A 26537-nucleotide genomic window follows, 5' to 3' on the forward strand; every position below is an offset into this window, starting at 1 on the left:
AGCTTTATCCTTCGCCATAAATTTTGGACAGTTGGGTTAGGGCTTTCCTATTTCACATGTGTATTGATTGTAACAAGACCTTTCTTTGGATACTAAATTTTTGATCTCATGAACGTTCCGATGGAGTTGGACTTACTTTTAACTAGAAATATGTCCATAGGACATGAATGCCCCGCCCAGGGTTCATTGGTAATGCAACTTGAAAATATGTATTAGTGTATGAAATTTTTAAAAATATCTTGAATAGTTTAAAACTAATGTTGTATTTAGCATTGAGTTCTTATTTTTGGATGTTGTTGGTCCTATAACTGGCCTAGTTTCTTTAACATTTTATTAAGCATTGAATTGCAGCTGCTCATGCTGAAAAATACAATATCATGCGTTAGTGTATGAAGTTTGATAAAAATACCTTGAATAGTTTCTTCGAAACTTATAGTTTAACACAAGTTTAAGAATAGTGAAGTCAAAAGGAAAGGTCAAGGTCACAAAATTTGCAGGAAGACCAATAGATCTAACTAGTATGTATCGGCATGTAAGGTTTGATGAAAATATCTTGATTAGAGATGAGATAAATACTAGCTTAAGAAAAGTGAGGTCAAGGGGAAAAAAGTTGATGCAGTTGAATAGCTTTCATCAGTATTTATCCGCATATAAGTTTGATGAGAGTATCTTGAATAGTTTCGTTAAAACTGACCTAAATGCAGTGTGATGGAAGGAAAAATGGAGGGACAAAAGTTGGACATGACAAACAATATATACCCTGGCCATATTCTTGGCAGGGCTTAAAATACCTGTAACCTTGGCCATAACTTCTGCATAGTTGGTGCGAGGGTTTCCAGAATTGTGTGTATTCCATTTGAATAGGTCTTTCTTTAGGTATCAACATTTTTTACCTCGTGACTTTGACCTACTTTCGAAAAAGTGTATACGGCATTTGCTGCCATATAGGGGCATCAGTATATCACAAACACTTATTTTCAAGCACTGGAGCCAGAAAATGAGCATTGTAAATGTCTATATATAACCTATAAAGGGGGTTGGAAAGGGCTGAAATGGGGATTAAATTTTGAATTACTGTAGATCACTTTATTTTCGCAAGATAAGTTATTGCTATTTATTAGCAAGACAAAATTTTTGCAAGTTATGGTTTTTGTCGTATATAATTCATAACAATACAAATATATATGAGAATGAAATTTTCACGAGCAGACAAACTCACGTTATTGCGCGAAAATAAAGTTCTCGCTTAGAAAAAGTGATTTTTAGTAGAATATATTGTGAAAAATCTTTTTCTTGAGGATAGCAAGGCCATGATTGATATGCAGGCATCCTCAGGTATGCCCTAATTATGGCACTGATGTTGTTTAGATTTTTCTTATAAATTCCCAAGTAAAACTTTTAGAAGTCACTTGGTCTCACCCATTTAAATTTCCAAAGCTTCTTGTCTGTACGTCAGTGTTTCTTTTGTCAACATGGTATTTGACCTTGATTTTCCTTCAATATGAATATTGTTGTTAATTAAAACCAAAAAAAAAGTCCCATAATTTATTAGGTCACCTGAGTCACTCAGGTGACCTATTGCTATCTGTTTTCGTCCGTTGTCGTCTGGGTGTGCGTCGTGCGGGTGTGCGTCATCCATAAACTTTTTCACATTTTTGACTTCTTCTCAAGAACCACTGGACCAATTTCAACCAAACTTGCCACAAAGTATCTTTGGGTAATGATGATTCAAGTTTGTTCAAATGAAGGGCCAATCCTTTTTCCAAGAGGAGATAATTAAGAATTAGTGAAAAATTAATGGCATCTTTTATAAATCTTCTTAAGAACCACTGGGCCAAGAAAGATGAAACTTACATGGAAAACTCCTCAGATAGTGTAGATTCAAGTTTGTTCAAATCATGACCCCCGGGGGTAGGATGGGGCCACAATGGACGATCAAAGTTTTACATAGGAATACATAGGAAAAATCTTTTAAAATCTTCTTCTCCAGAACCACTGGGCCAAGAAAGATGAAACTTGTGTGCAAACATCCTCAGGTAGTGTAGATTCAAATTTGTTCAAATCATGACCCCCTGGGGAAGGGCGGGGCCATAATGAATGATCAAAATTTTACATGGGAATACACTGGAAAAAACTTCTCCTCCAGAACCATAGGGCCAAGAAAGATGAAACTTATGTGGAAACATCTTCAGGTAGTGTAGATTCAAGTTTGTTTAAATCGTGATCCCCGGGGGTAGGGTGGGGCCACAATTGACAATGAAAATTCTACATTGGAATACACTGAAAAATCTTTAAAAAAATTCTTTTCTCAAAAACAGCAAAGCCATGATTGGTTATATTTACATGGAAGCATCCTCAGATATAGTATAGATTCTACTTTGTTCAAATCATGACTCTTGGGATAGAGTGGGGCCACAATGGACATTCAAAGATTTACACATGAATACATATGGAAAATCTTTAACAATCTTCTTCTCAAGAATAGCAAAGCCATGATTTGTCTTATTTATATGGAAGCATCTTTGGGTAATGCTAATTCATATTTGTTCAAATCTTGACCCCCTGGGGTAGGGAGGGGGCACAACAGGTGATCAAAGTTTTAGTTAGGAATATATAGGAAAGATCATTTAAAAATCTTCTCAAAAACAACAAAGCCATGATAAGTCATTTTAATATAATTTAATTTTGGTTGTAACGCATCATTTGATTGGATAAAAAATTAATATATATTGTATAACCTGGGTTTGTTTTTGCAGCTTTCAATTAATACTCTATGGATCCTCTATGGATTGTTGTTTAATACTCAGGTGACCATTAAGGCCCTTGGGCCTCTTGTTTTTGTACATATTCTGTATAATGGATATTTATTTTTGTCAGAAAAATATGTTTCATTAGACCAAGTGACTAAGTTTGGTGTGACATGCATATAAGTATGCCACGGCTTAATAATGTCCAAAACTCCAAACCATAAATGATATTGGAATGGAGTCTGACAAGTAATTGGATATATTAACAGACAGCATTCCTACAAACTAAACAATATACCCACACTTTTTAACCCTGGGACATAAAGATCATCACACAACATTCCCTTCATAACACAACTAACTCCAATCTCAGGATCACTTTTAATTAACTCATACATTTTCTGAAGTATTTAACCAATCCAAAACTATGGAAAATAAAACAAATTTTGGTAAATGTTTACATTTGACCAACTAACAATTACAGCTGTACAGATCATCAGTTTCTCAACTGTTGAGTACATGTCATTACTGGTATCCCTGGAAAAGTGTACAATAATGTATCTGGTTTAAAGTACAATGAGATAGTGATAAAAGTTTGAATTAAAATACCAATTGAATTCAGGTTATTAAAATACAAATTTCTATTTTTCTAGGAATATTCACTCTTACAACAAAGTAGAAAAAGAAGACAACTGAAATAGGATTGACTCGTATAAATAATTTGTTCAATATAGGGACTTATCAATACAGGTTATCACAGCTTGGTATGAAATGGAAAGTTTGCCAACAAGAAAGACATCGATTGTATGTCCACATTTACAAAATAATAATCAACACTGAATGACTAGGTATTCCAAAAATTAAAAAAAATTATTCAATATTATGGATTGGACAATAGACATGCAGTTCCCTGCCACATGACTACATTCATGCGTAAAATTAAAGCATATACATTGTTACAAGTAAAAATGGAAATGGAAAAATGTCTACTGATAAAGATACAAATCAAATGCCAGTGAAAACAATTTGATGCTGAAGAATTAACATTTTTTGTCATATTTTTCTATTAATAACGTATTAACTGTACAGAATATGGTTTCCCCCCTACATAATAAGCACCAAATTGTGGCTAAAATGGGTTTTCTAAAACAATAATAAAAAGTTTAAAGCAAATATTGGGAATATTGGGAATGGACAACACCACACAGCACTTTTCACTCAATAAAATGTCCACCTAAACAGGGCTCTCGATTCTCTATAATTGGGGCCGTTTAAAGGCCCCATTCCCAATTCAAAAAAGGTACCTTTTTTCCCAATTTAATGTTTTAATTTTCCCAGTTGGTCACTTCCCCAAATATTAAAGAACATTTAGTAAAATATTTAGTTGATAACTACCACCAGAAACTCAATATATAATGAATTTAATGGATGTTGTCTAGTTATGATTTTCCCAAATTTCCTCAAAAGGTCACTAATTTTCCCAATTTTCACAGCCCCAGCCCCAGTCCCAAAAACTGGTGTGAGAGCCCTGCTAAAACAGGGGAAAAAAATCTACTTCTTAGGTAAAACCAAGAAAATGTTTGGCACAAACTGTCTATGGCATAAATAGAATACCCAGTGTGTAAAACAACAACCACAATAAAAACAGAATTCCTTTGCTGCACTGACAATGCATGTACAATTGCTGAATATTTGTTGTAGATTATTTGATTTTCTGAGGAAACCAGTTCCCCAAAAAGTTCAACACCAGACACAGCCTAGTTAAAAAAACACATTTGTACTGTCATAATTACCCTTTATGGAATGCATCAAGTTACAAAATGAACATTATATTACTCTGTTACAGTATAAAACCAAGGGCCTCTGTCCCACTACATTGTAAATTGTATGCTATATACAATATGGAATGTAGTTCATCAAAGCCTTCATTAATTCATTGTTATAGAAAACACAATCATCAGTAACAAAAAAAAAAACAATGTAACACCATAATTGCATAGATATAGGTAGTATAAAATACATATCGCTTTGTTCACATACTATACTAAGCCTTATTCCTATAGAATTATTTTAAGATGTGAAGATCCTGATCGACGGACGATGACCCACCAGCCCATGGAATCACAGCGTATGGAGATCTGTGTGTCTGTTCCCCTGAGAACAATGAACACTAGAGTACCATGATTTAGCATTGCTAGCTCTAAGTCAGATATAGGTTTGCAGTTTTCCGCTACATGGCTACAGAGAGACTCCTGTCATGGAACTGTTTCTCTCACTTGTCCTGGATTTTCAGCTGTTCAATTTTCACTAGTCCTCTCTTTGACCCTACCCGGAATTTAGCCAAGTCCTTCCTTGTTACTATACCCACAGGCTGTTCAGTATAAATATTATATTCAGTAATTAACTTATATATTACAGTTTCAAAGTATGCATGTTAATGAAATGCAAATTAGATCATGAGCATTAAATACCCATATATCTGTAATAAAACTGTCCATGCCCTCACCAAAGTATACCATTGAAAAGCACATGGACCTACCTATCCATTTGCTAGTGTCTTACAAACATGTGCAAGTTAACTTACCACATTATTTTCATCTGTGACGATGAGATGCCGAAGTCCAAGACCCCTGAAGAGGTTGAACACACGGGGCAGTGAGAATTTCTGTTCCACAGTGTAGGGGGAGGGGTTATAGTATGGCTTCAGATCCATAACATATGTCATCTCCTCCTCTGATAATTCTATTTCCTAGGAAATAAAACGTACATTCGCTATTTTAACTTACAGATGCATATTTTCCATCTTCATTTGTCAAAGGAAAATAAGAGGGTAAGTGGTTTTACCCATATAAAACAATGAAACAAGTTTTGATGTTCATTTGAGGTATTTCAATAACTGTCAACATTATCTTATAACTGACTTTATACATCACGATACTTATGGCTTTTAGACACTTACTGAAACTTTCAGATACACCGGATAGAAATCTCGGAAGTCCTTGATGGTTATATTTCTTGGTGGTACCTGGCCCTCTGGACAGAATATCTGACAATTTACAGATATGAATCATTATTAAAATTCTTTCTGAAGCCAAATCAGAGTTTACTTCTATGATAGAAACTACAAGTTCAATAACCATGTATTATTGTTCTTTGATATACACTTCAGCCATGAACTTATTTCCTGGTAACATTGCTTTATACATCCAGAATTCAAATACATGTATATTTGTGTATCTTTGTAATAAATCAAAACTCTCTATCACTGTATCCTGCAAAACAAACCTTTTTCTTCAGTAGAACCAGTAGCTGATTCCTGAGAATAAGTCCCTTTAGCTTGCCTTTACCTGGGGTCTAAAATAACCCAGAAGAAAATTAATTACTATGATTACAGTTAATTACAAATAATTATTTCATCATTCTGTGCACATCTACACAATGATGGGCTGCTCTTAAGCAAAGTGCTCAAAGTTAATTTTGAATAAACATTTTCTTTACTTTTTTCTTTGAAGAGAGACAAGTCCAATAATCAAACTACAAAAACAAAAATTCCCATTTGGGAAAAAAAAAATAAATGAACAAAATAAAAAATGATCAGTTGTCTGACTGTGAAAAAAGAATATTAACCCTAGGATCATCTTCAATGACAGGAAATCCACAAAATGTCTCTTCCTTCAACATCCTGTAAATGTTCTCCACTTTTTCCTTTGTTTTAAAAGTGGCAAGTGGAGCATTCATGACATCACTACAATGAATGTGTATACAATGTATATCATAACCATGAGATAATCTTGGTCCCAAAAAATTTAAGTGGCAAGAGAATTTCCAGGACCCCCGTTTACTACCTTTCATGTACATGTAGCTAATCCACAATTATCTCCAAAAATACTCTTCATTCACACATAGCACATTTTATTTGCCTGATTATGATGACCCTTAAAATAGCAATACAGTACATGTGCAACGTGAAGCTGTCACCCACCCATGGGCTCTACAGACGTCAAAGCTTAATAATTTGCCTGAAATCAAGGAAGACTCTACCGCATTAGAAAAGCTAGTTTACTAGCGAGGCAGAATAAGTTCCCTATAAACTGTCTGCTACTTATGTATATTCTCTTACGGGTGACCACAATCAAGCAAGCTTTATGATTGTGTCTCAATCAACCGAAAATTTTCTTTCTTTTCTTTGAAGCTATGGACTATGATTTGATTTTAAGACCTGTTTGGATCTAATAGAATGAGATGATCTTGTGCAATTCCATCTTAAGAGAAACTGCATTTACAATGGTACCTTTTTGGTAATATCTCTACTTTGAATATAAGTGTTAAAGCTTCAACACAATGTACAATATATACAATCTGAGATGCTTGAGAATCTAAGGAGAGTGGGAGTAGTCAAATTAGCCCAGACCAAAGTCATGTATAAACAATCTCCATTTAAACTTTAGATACATTTAAGGCAAGAGACCCATGGGCCACATTGCTCACTTGAGCACTTTGGTTAGAGCAATAATCAGTTCAGTACTAAAAAGTTTAAATATATATATTAAGTGGTCCCACCCTAACCCTAACTGTTGATTTGAACAAGCTTGCTTCCATATTAATGACTAATCATGACTTTGCTGTTCTTCTTCAGATTTCTGAAGATTTTGTCCTATATATTCCTATGTATAACTTTGATTCCATGTTGTGGCCCTACCCTACCCCCAGGGGTCATGATTTGAACAAACTTAAATCTACACTACCTGAGAATTCTTAATATTACTAAACATGACTTTACTCTTCTTGAGAAGAAGATTTTTAAAGATATCTATATGTTCCTGTGTATATAACATTGATCCCTTGAGGATGCTTCTGTATTAATATTGTTAATCACAGCTTTGCTTGTCATCAAAAGATGATTTTAAAGATATTTTCCTATATATTCCTATGTATAACTTTGATTCCCTGTTCCCTAAACAAACTTCAATCTACACTATGTAATGAAGCTTACACATAAGTTTCAACTTTTCTGACCCAGTGGTTTTGAGAAGAATATTCTTGAAAGTTGCCATTTAATTTTCAATAATTCCTTATAATCTCCCCTTGAAAGAGGGGCGGCCCTTCATCTGAACAAACTTGAATCCCCTTTACCCAAGGATACTTTGTGGCAAATTTGGTTAAAACTGACCATCTGGAGAAGAAGATGAAAATGTGACAACAACAGTAGACAACTGACAAATTTTGATCAGAAGAATTCACTTGATCCTTCAGTCGGGTATGCTAAAAAGTGATAAGACTACATGTATTACAAGACTAACCTTGCTCTGAGGTCGTCACACAGTGGCGGACACTCAAACGGTAGTGTAGGAAGGCCCATCACCTCAACATTCATGTCATACAAACCCTGCCATTGACAAAAAGAACATATGTAAGATTAACCATTTTAACAGGGCTGTCTAAAAAAAAAATAGTGGACACATGCCATGGCAAATCTTTATATAGACCAGGTGTGAGTAAATTTATAAAAAATCAAACAAAAACAATATTTTACAAATATTATCAGAGATTTGTAAATCTTTCATGTTTGGGGACACATGCTACTTTTATTTATATCGACCACACTGCTAAAACCCCAAACAATTAATTAATATGGTTTAACTTTTTTTGGTCATCTTTGCTCATTTCTCTGTTAGTTATTTATGACTGAAAAGAATTTTACACTTTTCCTTCCAATGACTTTGTCCTCGTCAAAATGGCCTTGTTTCACTGTTGTAACTGATCTTTAAGTCACAAGCAGCCATTGGACTAATGTAAGCATCATATATATATTTCTGCACATCTTCGTTATTGACAAGTAGAGATTATTGGATAGAATTCATACACAACTGTAAGCCCTTAACTTCATTTGCTGAAAGGGATGGGGTGGGGGGTCAGAGGAATGATTTATCAAATAAACATACCAGTATATGCATGAGCATCAAAGTCAAAGGAATTCCAGACATAAGTTCCACTTAGCCCCAACCATACTGCCTATATTCTTGGGTCATGCAAAAATAATTTTGTGGAGGGTTTATTTTTCCATCATCATCAAATATACAATCTAAGTAGTAAGGAAAATTATGATGGAAGATACAATGTATTTTTATTCTATGCCCATCATAAGTCTGCCTGAAATCTGAACCCTGCACTATGAGGTCATGAATTTCATAATTCTGTAGGGCTCATTGTTCATTACAATCATCATGCTAACGGATTGTCCATTATGTGCCTTAGAGATAAAATCACTTTTTTTTTTCAGAATTGCAGAGATTTTGGTGGTTTTATCCCCATCACTTAGACAAAAAAGGGAAGGGATTTTATAATAATAATATTTATAACCTATCACCCAACACTTAATGAAACTGTTTCCCCATTTCAGAGAAGAAACTGAGAATGTTCAAAAATTTACCCACCAAATATTCACAGACAAATCAAGGAAACAATAGGTAAACCGAGTGACCCTGGAGGCATTAAAATGATATACTATAACTTACAGTGGTGATGAAATCTCCAACCCACTTAGAAATCATGAGGACAATCATGATGGGAAGTCCAAATGAAATGTCATCTGTACATTCCACGATAATGACAGTGAGACTGATGGTAGTTCTCAGGATACCACCCAGCTGACAGGCTGCACCAATCAGAGCAAACTTACCAACATCTAGTTGCTATTGTTAAAAAAAAAAGGAAATTGAAGTATAGATGTCAATTTAATAACAAAAGAAATGATGATCATATAAAATTGATGATGTCTTTGTATAATATAATGACTTCAAAAATTCAGATCTTTGTAAAACAAAAAAAAAAGAAGATTTTTTCCTTATATTTGCTTTATCATTATTTTACATTTTTCAATGCTTTAACAATTTTGATAATTTAATATAAAATAATCTTCTCAAAGAAAATTATATGTTATAAATACACTTGAAGAATTTTAAAATCCCTAAGAAATAGAAATGCATGAAGATTATGTAGTGAGATACGAAATAAATGCAATCATGCTGCTACAAAAGTATACAATATGTACATTGTATAAATGACTACTAAGTGAATTTGATTCCTTATAAAGTGATTTGTTTAATTCTCAATGTCTATTAATGCAATAACTGTAAAATAACAATAAATAACAAATACAATAAAACGAGTTATAACTAAAGTACATGTATCTCAATTTGTCCTCCAGAAGCAAAAAAAATGTAAGTATATGGGAAATATCATCCGAGTAATGACTGGATATTTATCTTACTGTAAAATGTGTGAATACAGTACTTTATTAGTGTTGTTCTTATGAAGTATCATATTTTACTGTTTAACCTTACTGCTGGCTAAGCTTAGCTTATAATGCAATGTTTCAAAGAAATTTTAATTACATAACTACAATTGTACATGATGATGGTTCCATATACCCGGTACTTTTGATTTAATGTCATCCTAGTCATTCTTCATTAAAAGATTTTTTGAATAATTTTCTATCGTATTTCATGTAAAACTTCAAAGGCAACTTTTGACCCATCATAATCTAAGCCATATGATACGAAGAAAACTAATATGCACTCGATAACAAAGTTTTGTTTTTTTTCTAGGTTTTTGCTAGTAAATTCTCATAAATCTGAAAATTCACTCCTTTGAACAACTAACTCTCCCTCAAAGTATTCTATCAGCTAAACGTGACGAGGTCTATTGAAAACTTTACAGACTGTAATCTTGTTCAGAAACATATTAACAAAACCAAAAACACAAATCTCCTTGGTGCCAGTGATCACAAGAATTATCTTTAAATAAATTCAGAAAAAGTAAAATAATTTAAAAAAAATTATACTATATATAAAGGCTCACATCAATAACATACATACCTATACAGATGTAAGAGATAAATATATTGATACTATCAGACTAATCTTTAAGTCATTTCAGCTGACAACAAATATAATGGCAGTATATGTACTGATTTGAAAAGAAAGTAATCTAATACTACATCAAAAAAAGGCATCAGAAAGCAATGCATTTAAACAGGGTACCATTCCTCTAACAAGAAACAGCATTTCTTTTCCCATGGTACTCACAACACTGTTTTAGAAGCACACATACACACACCACTGTTAATATACCCCTCCTTGATGTTAAACCAATTCCTTCTCTTAAACAAGTTTTTGTTTTGCTCACCCATCCATTCATTAAGAAATTCAATATTAGTTGCTTTTACATAACTGGTTTCAGCTAATATTGTTTTACGTCTTTTTCTTCAATGAAGAATTAGTAACTAAGCAAAACTTTCATGCACAATCAGCCAATTTTATAGATCAATAATGCATGGTCAAGCAACATTTACACTTCAGCAATCAGTTTTAGTGTTATGTTACATGTAGTAGTTTTTCTCCTTGTATCATTTTCCTCTTGCATAATAGTTTTCCTTGTATTTTAGTTTTGTTCAATGTATATGTTTCTTTTACAATAAGCACTTAGTTATTCAATTCTCTTAACTATAATGCATATATAAATTTTTTTGTTAACCGTTAGCTGGCATTTCTTAAAATTTTTGATTTTTTTTTTTATTCAAAAATTTATTTAAATTTCATTCAAGGAAATTATACACATCCTAAGGAGTCAAACAATGAGCCAAATCATTCATTCCATTTGTATCAATGGTAATGAAAAACTACATTTTGAGAATATGTACTAGACTTGCAATATATAGTGCAGTTGAACTTTTTCTGACCACATTTTGGTAAATATTTATTTTAAAAAAAAATCTTTAAATGATTTTGAACAATAAAAAAAAAAACACTTGTCATTGAAGATTCTTCCCCTCCTTCAGTTCAGAAAACTAGTGACACATTTTACACAGAAAATGAACAAAACAGAAAACTCCCACATAGTATGATTTTTCTTACCTTTATCAGTGAGCTATTGGCTGCCTTATGTGTATAGTAACTAAAGTTATTATATATTCTGTAAATCATTATACAAGTTTTGCTTAATATACCACCATTAAGAAAATTCTATATACAGTCAAACCTCGTTATCTTGAACTCAATGGGACCAAGAAAAAACGTCGAGATATGAGGATTCAAATACTTAAAGAATAAGTGTTTGGGACTTCCAATGCACTTCGACGTATCCACAGTTTTTGAGTTATCATTGTTTGAGATAATGAAGTTCAACTGTATACTAACTCAACTTGTACACCCTATCTTTTATGACAGGGTACTATGAAAATATATTTCTGTATCATTTAATTCCTTTTCCAATCTATATTGCAATTTTACATGTACAAATGTATACTTTCATTTTTTTCACATACAGTAAAACACACTTAAAGCAAAGTTCTAGGGACGTCCAATTTTGATTTGTTATAAAAGTAATTCATTATATCTGTTAAGACTACAATATTTTTTAAAACGGCAGGACGTGAATTCACTATAAGCATGTTTTATAACCATGTTTTACTGTATATGAAAGAATTCAGGCACACATATATTGAGTGAAAAATCACTTGTCAACTGGCTGCTTCTAGAACTGCTAAACTGAACCCCCCCCCCCCCCCCCCAAAAAAAAAGAACTTCATATCTGGTCATAGGTAATAATTGAATTCCTCTTTCCAAAGTAAAATTTATGATATACATCATTAAATTTGTCAATGCGATAAGATGTACGTGTCAGGAATAGAAAATAAAATGATACAGAAAAATACTGAAACCCTAGTGGTCCTGTAGTAACACTCATCTAACAAAACTGACTTCAAATTCTGAATATTTTTTTAACTAACATCTATAGATATTCCAATGAATAATATGATATGCTATATTTTAAAAAATTAGCCATATTTCACTGAAAATGACTTCAAATTTTAAGAAGTAATTTGGAAATGTTTTCAAAGTTCATATTAAAGTAACTTCAAGCTCCTGTGTAGATTGGATTTATGAAATCACCAAATCATGCAATAACAAGAATAAACAATAAAAATTAGTTATTATTACATATCATAATTACCAGAATTCATTAATTCTTTTTTAGAAAAAATATTAAGATTAGATAAGATGTATCATTAGTATTAACATGGGAAATGTTGAAATTAAATGAAATTAACCAGTAAAGACCCTAAATAATTATCTAAAGCCAACACTCGCTACAGAATTTGTATGGGATAAATGTAGGCAGAATTTTTTCTAAATGTTTATTGTCAAAATTATAATGAAAGCTTTGTATATAAGAAATATATCTTGAGAACTCTATATTTTAATTGAAAGTAGACAAACCATCTCACCAAGAGAAAACAACTCAAAGTGCTGCATTCAAACCATCACATAAAACAGAGGTAACATTTACTTACCAGATTAGGGTTTTCTGGCATCATGTTAGCCACCCCTATACCGACAAGTCTTCCCCAGGCAGCCCCAATAGCCAGACATGGGATAAAGACACCACTGGATACACTCAGTCCATAGGTCCATACCCCAAGTAAGAAGAAGACGAGAATAAAGGCCACTAAACTCACTGGACCATGGCTCTCTACAATAACATTTCACCATTCCATATTTTCTTGAAAATCAAGGTATTCAGTCTTTTGGGTACAATTTATTTTAACAAGAGGCCCAAGGGCCTTAACCGTCACCTGAGTATAATGCAACAATTTAGAGGATCCATAGAGTATAAAATGAACTGAAAGTTGAAGCTTTGTTGCCCAAAAGCAAGAAAAATAGGGTGATCAGGATCAACAAAATAATTAATCTAGTATTCATTAACAGTTCATAAAATAGGTTCTAATCTTTTCCCCATTTATCACTATCACCATACAGTATATTTAATTTAACAAACTATCAGTGCTTCTGTACTATTTTAATTCTGTACTATTTTAATTTCTTGTTGAAATCTCTTACATTGGCCTCTCTTGGTCTTTGAAAAAGACATTTAAAAAGACAAGTTATTTTTGTCTCATTTTTATTTATCTATTACTTACAAGTCTACCTGATCATTAAAACTACGATAGTACTTTCTGTATTATACAATAAAAATTCTTGCATAATTTTCTTATTCTATTAACCTTTTAAGTACATTATTTACAGTGATTAATTATCAAAAGTATATGGCAAAGGGGAATAACTCCTCTCAGTAGAATACAAAGTACTATATGCCAGGACCAGAACACTTGACCAAATGGTCCAGATGTTCAAAAATCTGGTAAAAATACTCTTCCTTATTAAAACTTTTACTCTTTTTGCCCCTGATATGCCCAGGTGCAGAGAAGATTTTTAAAGAAATAATGCATTTCTATTACAGATTCACTATATTATCAATAGAGCCCCCCCCCCCCCCCCCCCTCCTCAGCGAGAAAAACCAGAGCCTCTCACTCTGGGACCAGAAGTTTGCCCATCATAAGTAATCACTTTATCTGCTTAACACTAAGAGCAGACAGGATTATTTAATAGAATTAATGCATTTTCACTATATTATCAAGAGCCCCACCCTTACCCCAGCACATCTGACACAGGGGTCATGCAATTCACTACTCTGGGAGAAGCACTCTTGCTCATCATAACTATACACTTAGCTTCTTTGCTTTTTAACCAGGAGCAGAAAAGAATATTTTCAAAGAAATTTTGCTTTTTCACTATATAATCAATAGAGCCCCCCCCCCCCCACCCCCCTTTTCACCAGAACCCTTGACCCTGGGGCCATGAAATTCACAATTTTTGAAGAGGCATCCTTGCGTATCATAACAATGTACTTAATTTGTTAAAATAATACCCAGGGGCAGAGAAGAAGATTATCAAAGAAATAATTTACCTTCACTATAGGATCTATATAGCCCCATCCTAACACCAGAGCCCCTGATCCTTGGGCTATGAATTTCACAATTTTGGAAGAGGCATCCTTGCTCACCATAACAATGTACTTAGTTTGTTTAAATAATACCCAGGAGCAGAGAAGAAGATTTTTAAACATAAATGCATTTTCACTCTATAATACATAGAGCCCCGCCCTAACATCAGAACCCCTGATCCTGGGGCTATGAATTTCACAATTTTGGTAGAGTCACTCTTGCTTATCATAACTATGCATTTAATTTGTTTAAATAATACCCAGGAGTAGAGAAGAAGATTTTCAAAGAAATAATGCACTTTCACTATATGATCTTTATAGCCCCACCCTAGCACCAGAACCCCTGACCCTGGGGCTATGAATTTCACAATTTTGGTAGAGTCACTCTTGCTTATCATAACTATGTATTTAATTTGTTTAAATAATACCCAGGAGTAGAGAAGAAGATTTTCAAAGAAATAATGCACTTTCACTATATGATCTATATAGCCCTGCCCTAGCACCAGAACCCCTGTCCCTGGGGCTATGAATTTCACAATTTTGGTTGAGTCACTCTTGCTTATCATAAGAATGTATTTAATTTGTTTAAATGATACCCAGGAGTAGAGAAGAAGATTTTCAAAGAAATAATGCACTTTCACTATATGATCTATATAGCCCTGCCCTAGCACCAGAACCCCTGACCCTGGGGCCATTAATTTCACAATTTTGGTAGTCACTCTTGCTTATCATAACTATGTATTCAATTTGTTTCAATAATACCCAGGAGTAGAGAAGAAGATTTTCAAAGAAATAATGCACTTTCACTATATGATCTATATAGCCCCACCCTAGCACCAGAACCCCTGACCCTGGGGTCATGAATTTCACAATTTTGGTAGAGGGCTTAATGCTTATTACAATCATGCCAACAGTTTGACTGCTTGATGTCCAGGAGTAAAGAAGAAGATTTTTAAAGATAGCACTAATTTTGATGGTTTTAGTCCCACCCCTCAGGCCCCAGGGGTGCAGGGACCATAAAATTCACAATTTTTGTACCCCTTCACCCATTGATGCTATATGCCAAAATTGGTTGAAATTGGTTCAGTGGTTCAAGAGAAGAAGCTGAAAATGTTCAAAAGTTTACGACCGACGGACGACGCACGACGGACGAAAACAGATAGCAATAGGTCACCTGAGTGACTCGGGTGACCTAATAAGGAATCAGACTTCAAATAACTGTTTTTCACTAATTTTCAAAAACTGAGCTTTAATTATGAGTTTGACAAAATTAAGGCTCAATACTTTCTACATGACAATTTGAAATTATTTTCTGGATAAAATTTGTAACTTTTTTTGCAAATGGAAAAAACCTTCACCCATGTAACATGACTTTGACTTTTGAAAGCTAAATCATGGTACATTTTTAATCTATGAAAAACAACATATCAGTACTAAAATTGCACTGAAAAAATCAAAAGTGTCTTTTTAGTATTATGAACTTCCAATCCTTCTCCAAAGAGACAATATATGCACTTTTCTGCAAATGAGAATGAAGTTGTCCAAGTGACCCTGAGTCCAATCTTTGACTTACAAACCTAAACTTTGTTTGCAGGGGAGGAAGGAGTATATTTATCTTACCAAATGGATCATGAAGCAGGGCCTTCAGACACCCCTCTGGTGTAGTAAGAAATAATGTGGACAAACTGTTATGTTTCTTATCTGAACAGTACACCTGAAAATGACAAACTTGTATCATTTTTCACACAAACTTAATCAGTTTGCAGGATTCCCAAAAGACAATACAATGTGTAATCTAGTGTTTTAATAGTAGTTTTACTAGTAAATTTAATCCACGTTACAAAATACCACTTACGGAAGCAGTGACTGCATGGCTGTCAAATGGGGCTTTGTCTGTACATTCGTTGACTCCAACCATCAATCCGAATGCTACTGCAGCAGATACCACTGCCACTAGCCCGGCCTCTATTATTTTTATCCAGTTCTTGTCCAGATACCTGTAGAACACACACCATCAGCCAGTATGTAAACTCATTACATGCAAAGCTTCCAAATAAGGATAATATTTTAATACATAACACTTTGAAGGAGTTGCCTTGCAATTCAATGATTGCAACAATAGGTGTGAGTCCGTGTGACACATCAGTCTCGTAATTTTCATTACTGGAAACATGTACTTGATAAAGATGACAAAATTTATCTGGCAAGAATACGGGCAGAACTTAATTGTGCTGAGAATATTTCAGATTATTGATTGCACAAACAACTCTCATTCAGGTTTCTGTAATAAATCTTTTGATTGCATCTATGAAACACCAAAATGGAATCATTACATACATATTGACTGGCCACTATAAGGACAGTATCAGGTTTATTGTCCCCCAAGACAGCAATTATTACCTGATGATCAGAGAGGGGAAAAAAAGTTCTATCAATCGAGACAATAAATTTGCTTTTGTCCAGCTAGACAGTGATTAGCTGTTTTATCATACTAAAGTAAAACCTAGACCCATGAAATTACTGCAGGAAAATTCAGGCAGCATTATTTAGTTTCAAAGACTTATATTCACCATGAGCAAATAAAATAGAAACTATTTAACAGCAGCTGTAGAAAAGACAAAATAATAGATTTGTTTACCTTTGATTATATAAATATTTTTATTATATTTATTATATTTTTATATTTGAGGTATAAAAGCAAGATTGCAGGGTGACATAAACAACTAGGTGTTGATATGACAGAGTAATTCCTTCACCATGTCAAATGTTTACATTTCAACTTTCAAAAGCAGTGTTTAAATACAACTATGACACTCATTCAAGAAGTATTAAAATGATAACACAGAAAATGATATTTACCTTTTTCGAAAAACTGTGAGTTTATAATTCATCACAACAAAGAGGGCACCAGTTAACCCACCTGTCAATAAAGGTAACATTTATAATTAAAAAGAAAAAAAATTCTCAAAAAGACCTAATTATTATGAATGTTGATTATACTAAACTGAGCATCATGCTTACAAATAATATTCACTCTGCACTGAAGTGTTAACAATGTATATACATGTATATAAGCACAGTATAAAAAGCATTAATAATTTTAATAACTTTAAAATATATTTTTCTTGGTAAAAACAAGAAACATAATGGTGCATTTATCAAAGATAATACAGCTACCAATACATGAACAACTGCACCAAAACGATTCAGATTTGAAAGTGCATAATACCGTTACTATTGAATTGTTAGTTGTGTATGCCTAAAACATTATTCAATTACCTATCACTGCCATGAATATAAAGACTGGAATTTCAATCAGGTCAAACTTTAAATCCTAAAATGAAAAAAGTCTATTTCATACTACATAGCAAATCAAACACTTAAAAAACTGATAAGATTCATGCCAATTATGTCATTCAATTCCTTACTTAAAGAAAAAAGTTTCAAATTACCATGAAAGCACTTACAAATCACAGTTACTTTTATACAAGGTACAAGCATTTGCTTTTACAATGTGATTTTTAATTTAATACATGAATTATATACTCATCATCATGTAGACTTACAAACTTAAAGGCATTGAATCGGACCAAGCCTGGGTCTGCTAACTTTGTGGGATCTCCATTTATGGCACTGATTAGAAAGTTTGTGGCAAAACAAGCTACCATTGAGGAGAAAAACTGTAAGGAAGTAAAAGTACTTCTACATGCTGTCAAAAATTATATGATCAGTTTCTTAATTTAATGTCCATAGCATGCTTATTGTCTATAAAGAAAATCTGAAGCATAGTGAACTTGCCTTCTCGTAAATATTGAACATGTGCGTGTATGAATTGTAATGGTCCATTCTAAGTACAATTACGCCTAAAGGCCCAGGCTGATTTTGATCATTTGAAAAGAGTAAATCAATAAAATTTTCATATTCAGTATAATAAAGTGATGACTGCACAGCTGACTTACAACTCTCCATGTAAGGTCTTGATTCCAAAAGCTGGCAGCTTCCTCTAAACTAAAGAGCGTTCCCCCAATAGGGGCACCAAAGGCTGAGGACACTCCCGAGGCTGCACCCCCAGCAACAAAATCTCGGATCTCATGATCATTGCGAAAGACTGAATAGAACTGTTGAACAAATTAAGCTATATAACTATTTGTTATTTACTTGCATTAAAAATAATAAAAATGTAGTTGGTTCTTACAAAAAAAAAATATGGTAATATTTCATTTATAAAACATTCCTCATTCATTAACATTTGTTTGAAATTACTTACACTGAGAGTCTTCCCATTGCAAAAATTAATTCTTCCTCTTCCAAACCCTGCTGCTATAATGCTGCCAGAGTGGGCCATGGGGCCTTCCTACAACAAATTAACTATATTTAGTCCATTTCCTTTCTAATGAATACAGTTATAGTAAACATCTGAAAAATAATTCCTCAAAAAGAAATTAGAACAGGATTGGAATAGACCTTTGGCATTCACTGCAACTATGTTTCACTGTAAACGAAATATCTGCATGTAGATGAATTCTCCTCAATTTTTCTAATTTAAGGAGGGATTTTCAGGTTTGAACTGGCTTATTAAAATATATTCAAAGTGTATTTCCATAAATGTACTTTTTATTGAAATATATTTCAAAATTAAAAGATCATGATTTTTCTTTCCCCCTTTATCTGTATATAACTTCTTCACCATATGTGAAAAAAAAGAAAGATTTAAAAATACAAGAAGCATAGGAAAAAAATAATATTCCTTAAAAATCAATAAAATTAGAGGAAATTCAGGTTGGGTGATATCTATTTTTGTTGAATTATTTATCTCAATTTGGTGGTGTTATTTGATAACTTGAAATATACAGAACAATGCCCCAACCAACCACTCACTGACAAATTATGTGCTTGGTTCTAGGCCATTATAAAAAAAAGAAAACAACTTAAAACTGTAAAGCAGATTATTTTGGATGACGTAAAATTTCATGGATTCTAAACAAGAAGGCGCATCATTAAAATTAAAATTGTTTTTTTTTTCAAAATTCATGAAAATAACAACTAAATCTATATTAATATTAATTAAAAAAGGCCACATAAAATTTCATTTTTCATTCATAGTTTTTCAATAATGTTCTATAAAGTGATAAACATACTTAAGTAAACAGAGATGACAGAGCTCACCTCAACGAATGTTATCTTTATTAAGTATTAGGCAAAGTCACACAGTAAACTTTAACCTGGTCACTCATCCAAAAAATATAGGTCAGATGCAACATCCAAAGCAAGCCTGGTAGTGTGCATCTTTGGATTTATCATCCATACAAGTTTGGTCAACATAGGACTGATAGTTATTTTAGAATGAACCTGCTCCGAAAACTTTATCTTGGTCATTCATCAGGAATAAAGAGGTTAAATTCAGCATCCAAAGCAAGCCTGGTAGTGTGCATCCTTAGATTTATCATCCATGAAAGTTTGGTCAATAACTTATAGTTACTTGGAAATGAGACCTGCTCCAAAAAGTTTAACCTGCTCAAAAAACTTTAAATTGCTCCAAAAACATTAACCTGGTCCTTCTTTGGCTGAAACTGCAGCATCTAAAACCTAGTATAATGAAACATACAACAAAAATGGTCCATGGATCTCTGATTGATATAAGGCAAAGAAACCTGCTCCAAAAATTTTAACCTGGGATTTTGATACCGAGGGTTTTACGTAAGCTCCCCCCCCCCCCCCCAACTTCGTTGAGGTGAGCTAAAAAATATATGCATCATTTACAACCAAAATATATACCACGCATCCTTTTCTTTTTGTTTGTAGCATGTGACCTTAGCAGTACCAAATAAAGTATCAACTTGAAACTTTTTTTTCACTGGTGTTACTTTTAGCAATCCAGATTCAATCACTAAAATATGTCAAAATAAGTATCCACCAAAATAACATATTATAATTATGTTGCTTTTTGTACATGTAACTACCACTAACTAAAATATCTGACTTAAATTTTAGCACTGCATCAAGTAAGAAAAACTGGTTAAGAAATCAGATCTCTATAAATCATGTACAGATCAAAATATAATACCGGTACTTCAATATATATTTGTAGCATAAATAATAATAAATAATAATAAATATAATAATAATAGAAGTACATGTATTCACTGTATGTAATAAATACTCACCACCTGCTAAAATAAAGGACTTGGTCAAAGATGAGAATGAGAGAGAGAGAGAGAGAGAGCACATATGATTCGCTATGATTACTGTCTTGTTTTGTTCTTTTTTTTAATGAAACATGCTAACTTTTCATTTACCAGCACCGATTTTCTCTGTGTACAAACATGCAAAATAAGATGATGATAGAAGAATGAATTAGTTGATGGTTGACAATTAACATGCTTTTACAGTTTAATTAAGGTTTTGGGGCTCACATTAATTGATGTCTACAACATACATGTTAACCCTACTGCATCAAGCAGAAAAACTACCTCTTTTTCAGCAAAAAATTGACTTAAAGCTTTGATTTTTTTTTTTCTTAAATATCAAAATTGTAGCTTTAACTACTCATTGTTTGTATAGTTAAGGAAAGACCATAATTTGTTTTACATTGTACATGCTGAATCTTTCAAAGCTGCTAACTTTTTGCTTATTTTACAAACATGTTTCTTAATTAACACAATATTCTGTATGACACACATTTAGCAATGCTGCTTTGAATCATTCAAACAGAGATTTTGTGTGTGCTAAAAATACTATGAAGTCATATTGCTGTATGCAAAAACAAAATCTAAATTTTATAATGAGAATTCCAAGCCAAATTGCCTTCTTTTTTTTTTTTAATTTTAAAATATGTTTCATTAGCTGATTAAAAATGCCTCTAAAATGCTATGTAGACTTTTACCAGGGCTTTCAAAAAGATTAGAAATAGGTGGTACTTTTTCAAAAGTAAGAGGTACCTTAATGTGGAAGTGGTATTAATTTGAAAAATATGTTATAAAATTTTTCTTCGACTAACACTTTGGCCAGTACAATCATGACTTCAGCTGGGTAAAAGTACCCAGTACCAGAAGATTTTGAAAGGCCTGTTTTACATATACATGCTATATATACAATAAATGCTGCATGCTGTTTTTTGTATTAATCTACCTTTTTCCTATTACAGTGGGTTAACATGTATGTCTATCCAGACAAATTCAGTAAATCATTAGTTCCTGATTGAGACATATAATTATAATTACTTACTCTGTGTTGTTGTACTGTTGGACAGAGATAATGAAATTTAGTTCAGTCCAGCATATAAGTACATGTTCTTGTGAATGATATTTCATGGATTAGTGACTCAAGTAATCAAATTATTTCACAAACATAAAACTGTAAAAAGCTCAAGCAATGAAGTGAATAACAAAAGTGAACTATAAGCCTGCAAATAAGCTAAATTATTGTGTGCATTCTCTGTAATAAGTTATTCAATAGTTGTGGGCAAACTACTAAATTTTGCAAAGGTTGTATCCTTGCATTTCAATCAAATATGAATTAATACCCCCCCCCCATTCCCCCTCCCCCACCTCCCAACATAACATGCATAAAGGTATAAAATGTAATGAATAGAAGATTGATTAATTTTAATAAGACTTTTTTTTTGAAATAGCAATTAAAATCAATTTCTTACTTTGCAACAAAATCATCTCTTGCATACTCCATACTTTACCCTTACTTCAATTCCTGATTCTTAATATGATTTATCTAAATTTGATTTCAGATATAACATTGCTATAAATAATCTAGAGTACATGAAGTTTCGTTGTTAAACACTTAAATAGGATCAGATGATATCCTAAATAGAAATCAAAATTGTGTATTAATGTTTCAAAATTCCCCTATATAATGCTATATTGAAAATAATCAGGGTAGGAGTGGTTCTAAGTCTCTGAGATTTTCTGTGTGAACTTTCATTGCTAAATCTTGAATGAGGAAGCTGATAGCCTATCTGCCCAATACTGTACAGTTTAAAAGCTATAAAGAAACCTAGCCTATAGTAGCTTGATTGTATTTATAATGAATCAAAGAAGATGAAAACAAGTTAAGAGTCAAAATATGAAAAAAATTGGGATTGACAAGTCAAAAAGTAGGGAAAAAAGTAGCATTTCACTGTTTCAAACTTCAGCAAACTATTTTAAAACACTACATTTTCAATAATTTTACCTTTCCACAGGCCAGCCCTCCAAGAATGGACAAAACAACACCCACAGTTTTAGCAACAAAGGCTCGGAATGTCAGCAAGCCTGGAATCTTGATCCCATTTAGGTATGACTTAATGTAAGGAATACCACTCCCTGCTGCCAATGGCTGTAAATTCATATTCATATTAAGTCTGTGTTTTTTTACAATATAAATACATAATTCAAACCCCCTTCCATATCTGTACAGTATAGCATACCTGTAAAAATGTGACCAGAGATGCTCCTGCTAATGTTACCACCAAGTTGATGCCCATCCACAGTAAAGCAGGCTGATACAAGCAATTATTTTTGGCACATTCATCAAAATCTTACATTGTCAAAGACAAATTTCTCATCATAGATTTGCTTTCTTATGCCAAGACAATAAATTATTATAGAAGATTTCTACAGTGAACCTTTATTTTTCCCATAAAAATTAATCAGTTTTTTCTCATTAGAGATTTTAAAAACCCTTGACAACATTCCAGCATGATTGAAGACCATATGCTTAAATAAAAATTTTAATTAAAAACAATCATTTAAAAAGAAACCAATTTATTTTAAGAAAAATAATTGGATAAATTTTTTCTTGCAATTCAAGTTATAAAATTAATGATGATTAATGATAATATCAGGTCCCATTACATCAAGCAAAGAGTTATAGAAAAACTTTTGTCATTAATTTAAATGTATCACTTCACAAAGGATACAGTGTTGAATTAATTCAAATTTGTAGTGTGCAAGCTTTTCCACAACATAATAAATGGTTGCTGCTAGCAGAGCTGTTCCTAATCCAATGAAAAACATTACCAACCACTTACTCAACCATCTCAGAGTCACCCATTTCTATAATGGAAAATAAAGTATTCAAGAGTTGACCTCTGATATTTATCTCATATTTAATTTAGGGCAGTTGATGGAAAATTGCTGTTTTTTCTTTAATTTGTGCTTATTTAAGGAGGAGCAGGACCTTGAGCTGAAAAAATGTAATCATTTTTTTTCATATTTTGTATATATCTAATTTCGTATGTCCTGCACATCTTAATTAAAGTAGCTCCATCATCATACTTCATTTCTTATTCATTGCTCTTTACAGTGTCTGTATGAAGTTTTGATTATGTTTATGAGTCCAATATTGAGTCCATCATAAGAATTTTTAGCATGAATAAAAACTATGTAAGAGGATATGTACAGTACCTGCAATGTTACTCTTGACATAATACATCATAGGATAGGATACAGGCATGATATGATAGGATAAACACATAATACAATAGGATTGATACATGATACAACAGGTTAAACAGTCTTCACGAAAAATGCAAAATCTGATAAATGCGCAAGTTTATAATGCAAAATCTGATAAACGCACAATACAGTAAAAGCAAAACCTGAAAGGATACACAAGTGGTTAATTACAAATTTGTAAAAAACGAAATGTTACATGTATTAATATGAAATAACTATTTCAATTTTTTAATAAACACAATTTATGAACATATGTATTTATCATTTTCACTGAAGTTATTTTAACATTTTATACTATGTAAACAACTGACAAAAGACTGAAATACCGTTTATTGGATTTTTTTTTTTTTTTTACATATTGCTAAATTATTAATTTTAATTTATTGTTTCATTTATACATAAGAATTAAATGCATACATTTTCATGCAAAAAAAAAAAACAAAGGTAAAGATTCAAAGTATTAAAATTTGTAAATATTTTCCTTTTTAGCTAATCTACCAGTGCATATGTGTACCAATTTTCAACCTCATTCAAGGACATGAGAATTGTGTAATGTGTAAATAAGTTTTTCTCCAAATGAAGGACACTGTTTGGTTTTGGCACAAGTACCTATGTCTAGAATTTTTGGGGGATGGGTAGGAGTGAAAGGGCTTCTTAAAAGGATACAAAAAAGTTCGAGATAGCCGAGGATTCCAGATATTGAGTGTAAAATACTTAAAGAACAATATGTGTTTGGGACTTCCAAATCATTTTGGCATATCCATGGTATTCTAGATATCAGAGTTTGAAATACCGAAGTTTAACTGTATTTACTGAAAATATCAAAATACCTAGCAAACTATAACAGCTAAGATAAATTTTATTTTTAAACCAACGTTTATCACAACTTTATAATTTCCAGTAAATAATTCTTCATTAATTTGTACAAAATACTGATGAAATGTATGTGAATATAATGAAATCTTTAGTAAACATTTATTTAACTTTTCTTTTACAATTCTTTTCAATGTCGATTTTCATTATTCATTTTTCTTTTTTCTAAATCGTTAATTTATGTAGATAGGAGTACCTCAATCTTTTTCTTGATAAGGGCGGTAAAATAAGATGCCTTCCAAATGCACAAATAAACAAAAACCTTGATAAATGCAAAACTTGATAAACGCAACATACGAGGGGTTATCAAAAAGTTCGTGGACTGATGCGATAAAATTAATATTATGCAGTCTTTGCTTACAAAATTTATAAGAAACATAAAACAACAGAAGTTTAAGAAATGTTGAAAATTTTAGTTTGATATGTTGAAAATTTTCCAAATCATTCTAATTAAAAATGAAAAAGACATGATATGATCACACGGCGCTGTCGCCGTTTAGTTTCATGACGTCCAACAACGTCATTGTTTCTCCATGTCCGCTCTCTTTACCTCATACTCTTATCTTGATGACATTACCTGGAGGCAAGTAAGGACTTAAACCCGTCTTGTTTATATGACTTTACAATGTCATGAACAGCTGCTTTCAATGCATATGATATTGTAAATGGATATATAGATAGGGAAAGATCCTCACCTGATTTTGCCAGAATACTTAGCTTGATGGAGTTCAATGTCTACCACACATGATCAACGTCACTTTTCGACGTGACTGACTTTTGACACCCTGACTACAAATCAACATTAACTGTGCATCTTTCATCTCTCTGAGTCTTTTTGGGCATTTAAAAACAAGTACTCTGGGTGCATGTTATTTTTCTGTAGCCCGTTTGAAAATTCCTTAGGTCTATACCAGTTTTTCCAGGTGCGAAACTTTATAGAATGCTGGAAAAAGAAACCCCTCTGCCTTTCTGACGTCATTTACAAGTCCTTAATTTTTTTGACACCCCATATAAAATTTACTTTATTAAATTTCATAGAACTTACAGAATGGGGTAAAAATTTCAAATTTTACAGAACAGTTGTGTCGTACTACATGCCTGAAATAACGGGATTTTTTACTGACAAATGTTCACATCGAAAGAGTTTTTCAGTTTTTCAGTTACACTCAGGTAGAGTGGACATACCATTGCTTGCAAAAACATCAACAATTTATTAAAAAATAAAACTAATGATTTATGGTTTATTCTATAGATAAAAAAGATGATGCTTACTAAATATATTAAAATTCATTGATGTACCAAAAGCGATTTTAATTTTATGGCGCTAGTCCATGAACTTTTTGATACCCCCTCGTACGCTACGATAAATGGAAAAATCTGATAGGACACATGCACGATACAATAGGATACACACACGAAACAATAGATACATGCACAATAGAATTGTCAAGAATAACATTGCACGTACTGTATCTCTTCAAATATTTTAAAATCTGAATTGAGAATTTTTCAAGCAAGTTTTTTTCACATAGATTGGATAAATTACTCACATTTTCAGGCTTTTATGTGAAAAAAAAATTCATTTGAGAAAAAATTCTATCAATAATATTCAAATTTTACAATT

At 32.4% G+C, this 26537-nt stretch overlaps 1 protein-coding gene across 6 annotated transcripts in view; it reads right to left on the reverse strand.

Annotated features, from left to right (window-relative positions):
* Window positions 1–3116: 3116 nt before the first annotated feature.
* The window catches only part of LOC133206322 (H(+)/Cl(-) exchange transporter 7-like), a 53134-nt gene continuing 29713 nt past the window's right edge, over window positions 3117–26537 (reverse strand). For 5 of the 6 annotated variants that reach the window (XM_061342279.1, XM_061342276.1, XM_061342277.1 and 2 more), the window contains 19 exons: window positions 23503–23638; window positions 23011–23120; window positions 22776–22919; window positions 18859–18945; window positions 18551–18709; window positions 18158–18271; window positions 17871–17925; window positions 17451–17511; window positions 16447–16588; window positions 16212–16305; window positions 13102–13280; window positions 11663–11686; window positions 9263–9439; window positions 8048–8133; window positions 6375–6492; window positions 6033–6101; window positions 5707–5793; window positions 5332–5496; window positions 3117–5118 (listed from right to left, as the gene is read on the reverse strand). In XM_061342279.1, coding sequence (XP_061198263.1) covers window positions 5020–5118; window positions 5332–5496; window positions 5707–5793; window positions 6033–6101; window positions 6375–6492; window positions 8048–8133; window positions 9263–9439; window positions 11663–11686; window positions 13102–13280; window positions 16212–16305; window positions 16447–16588; window positions 17451–17511; window positions 17871–17925; window positions 18158–18271; window positions 18551–18709; window positions 18859–18945; window positions 22776–22919; window positions 23011–23120; window positions 23503–23638 — 2106 coding nt within the window. In that variant the 3' untranslated portion in view covers window positions 3117–5019. The remainder of the gene's footprint in view (window positions 5119–5331; window positions 5497–5706; window positions 5794–6032; window positions 6102–6374; window positions 6493–8047; window positions 8134–9262; window positions 9440–11662; window positions 11687–13101; window positions 13281–16211; window positions 16306–16446; window positions 16589–17450; window positions 17512–17870; window positions 17926–18157; window positions 18272–18550; window positions 18710–18858; window positions 18946–22775; window positions 22920–23010; window positions 23121–23502; window positions 23639–26537) is intronic. The other variant, XM_061342278.1, reaches the window with a different exon arrangement.

This window comes from Saccostrea echinata, unplaced genomic scaffold (genome assembly GCF_033153115.1).
Source record: "Saccostrea echinata isolate AGI-Se365-2 ecotype Australia unplaced genomic scaffold, CSIRO_AGI_Sech_v1 ptg000054l, whole genome shotgun sequence".
Classification (NCBI taxonomy): Eukaryota; Metazoa; Mollusca; class Bivalvia; order Ostreida; family Ostreidae; genus Saccostrea; species Saccostrea echinata.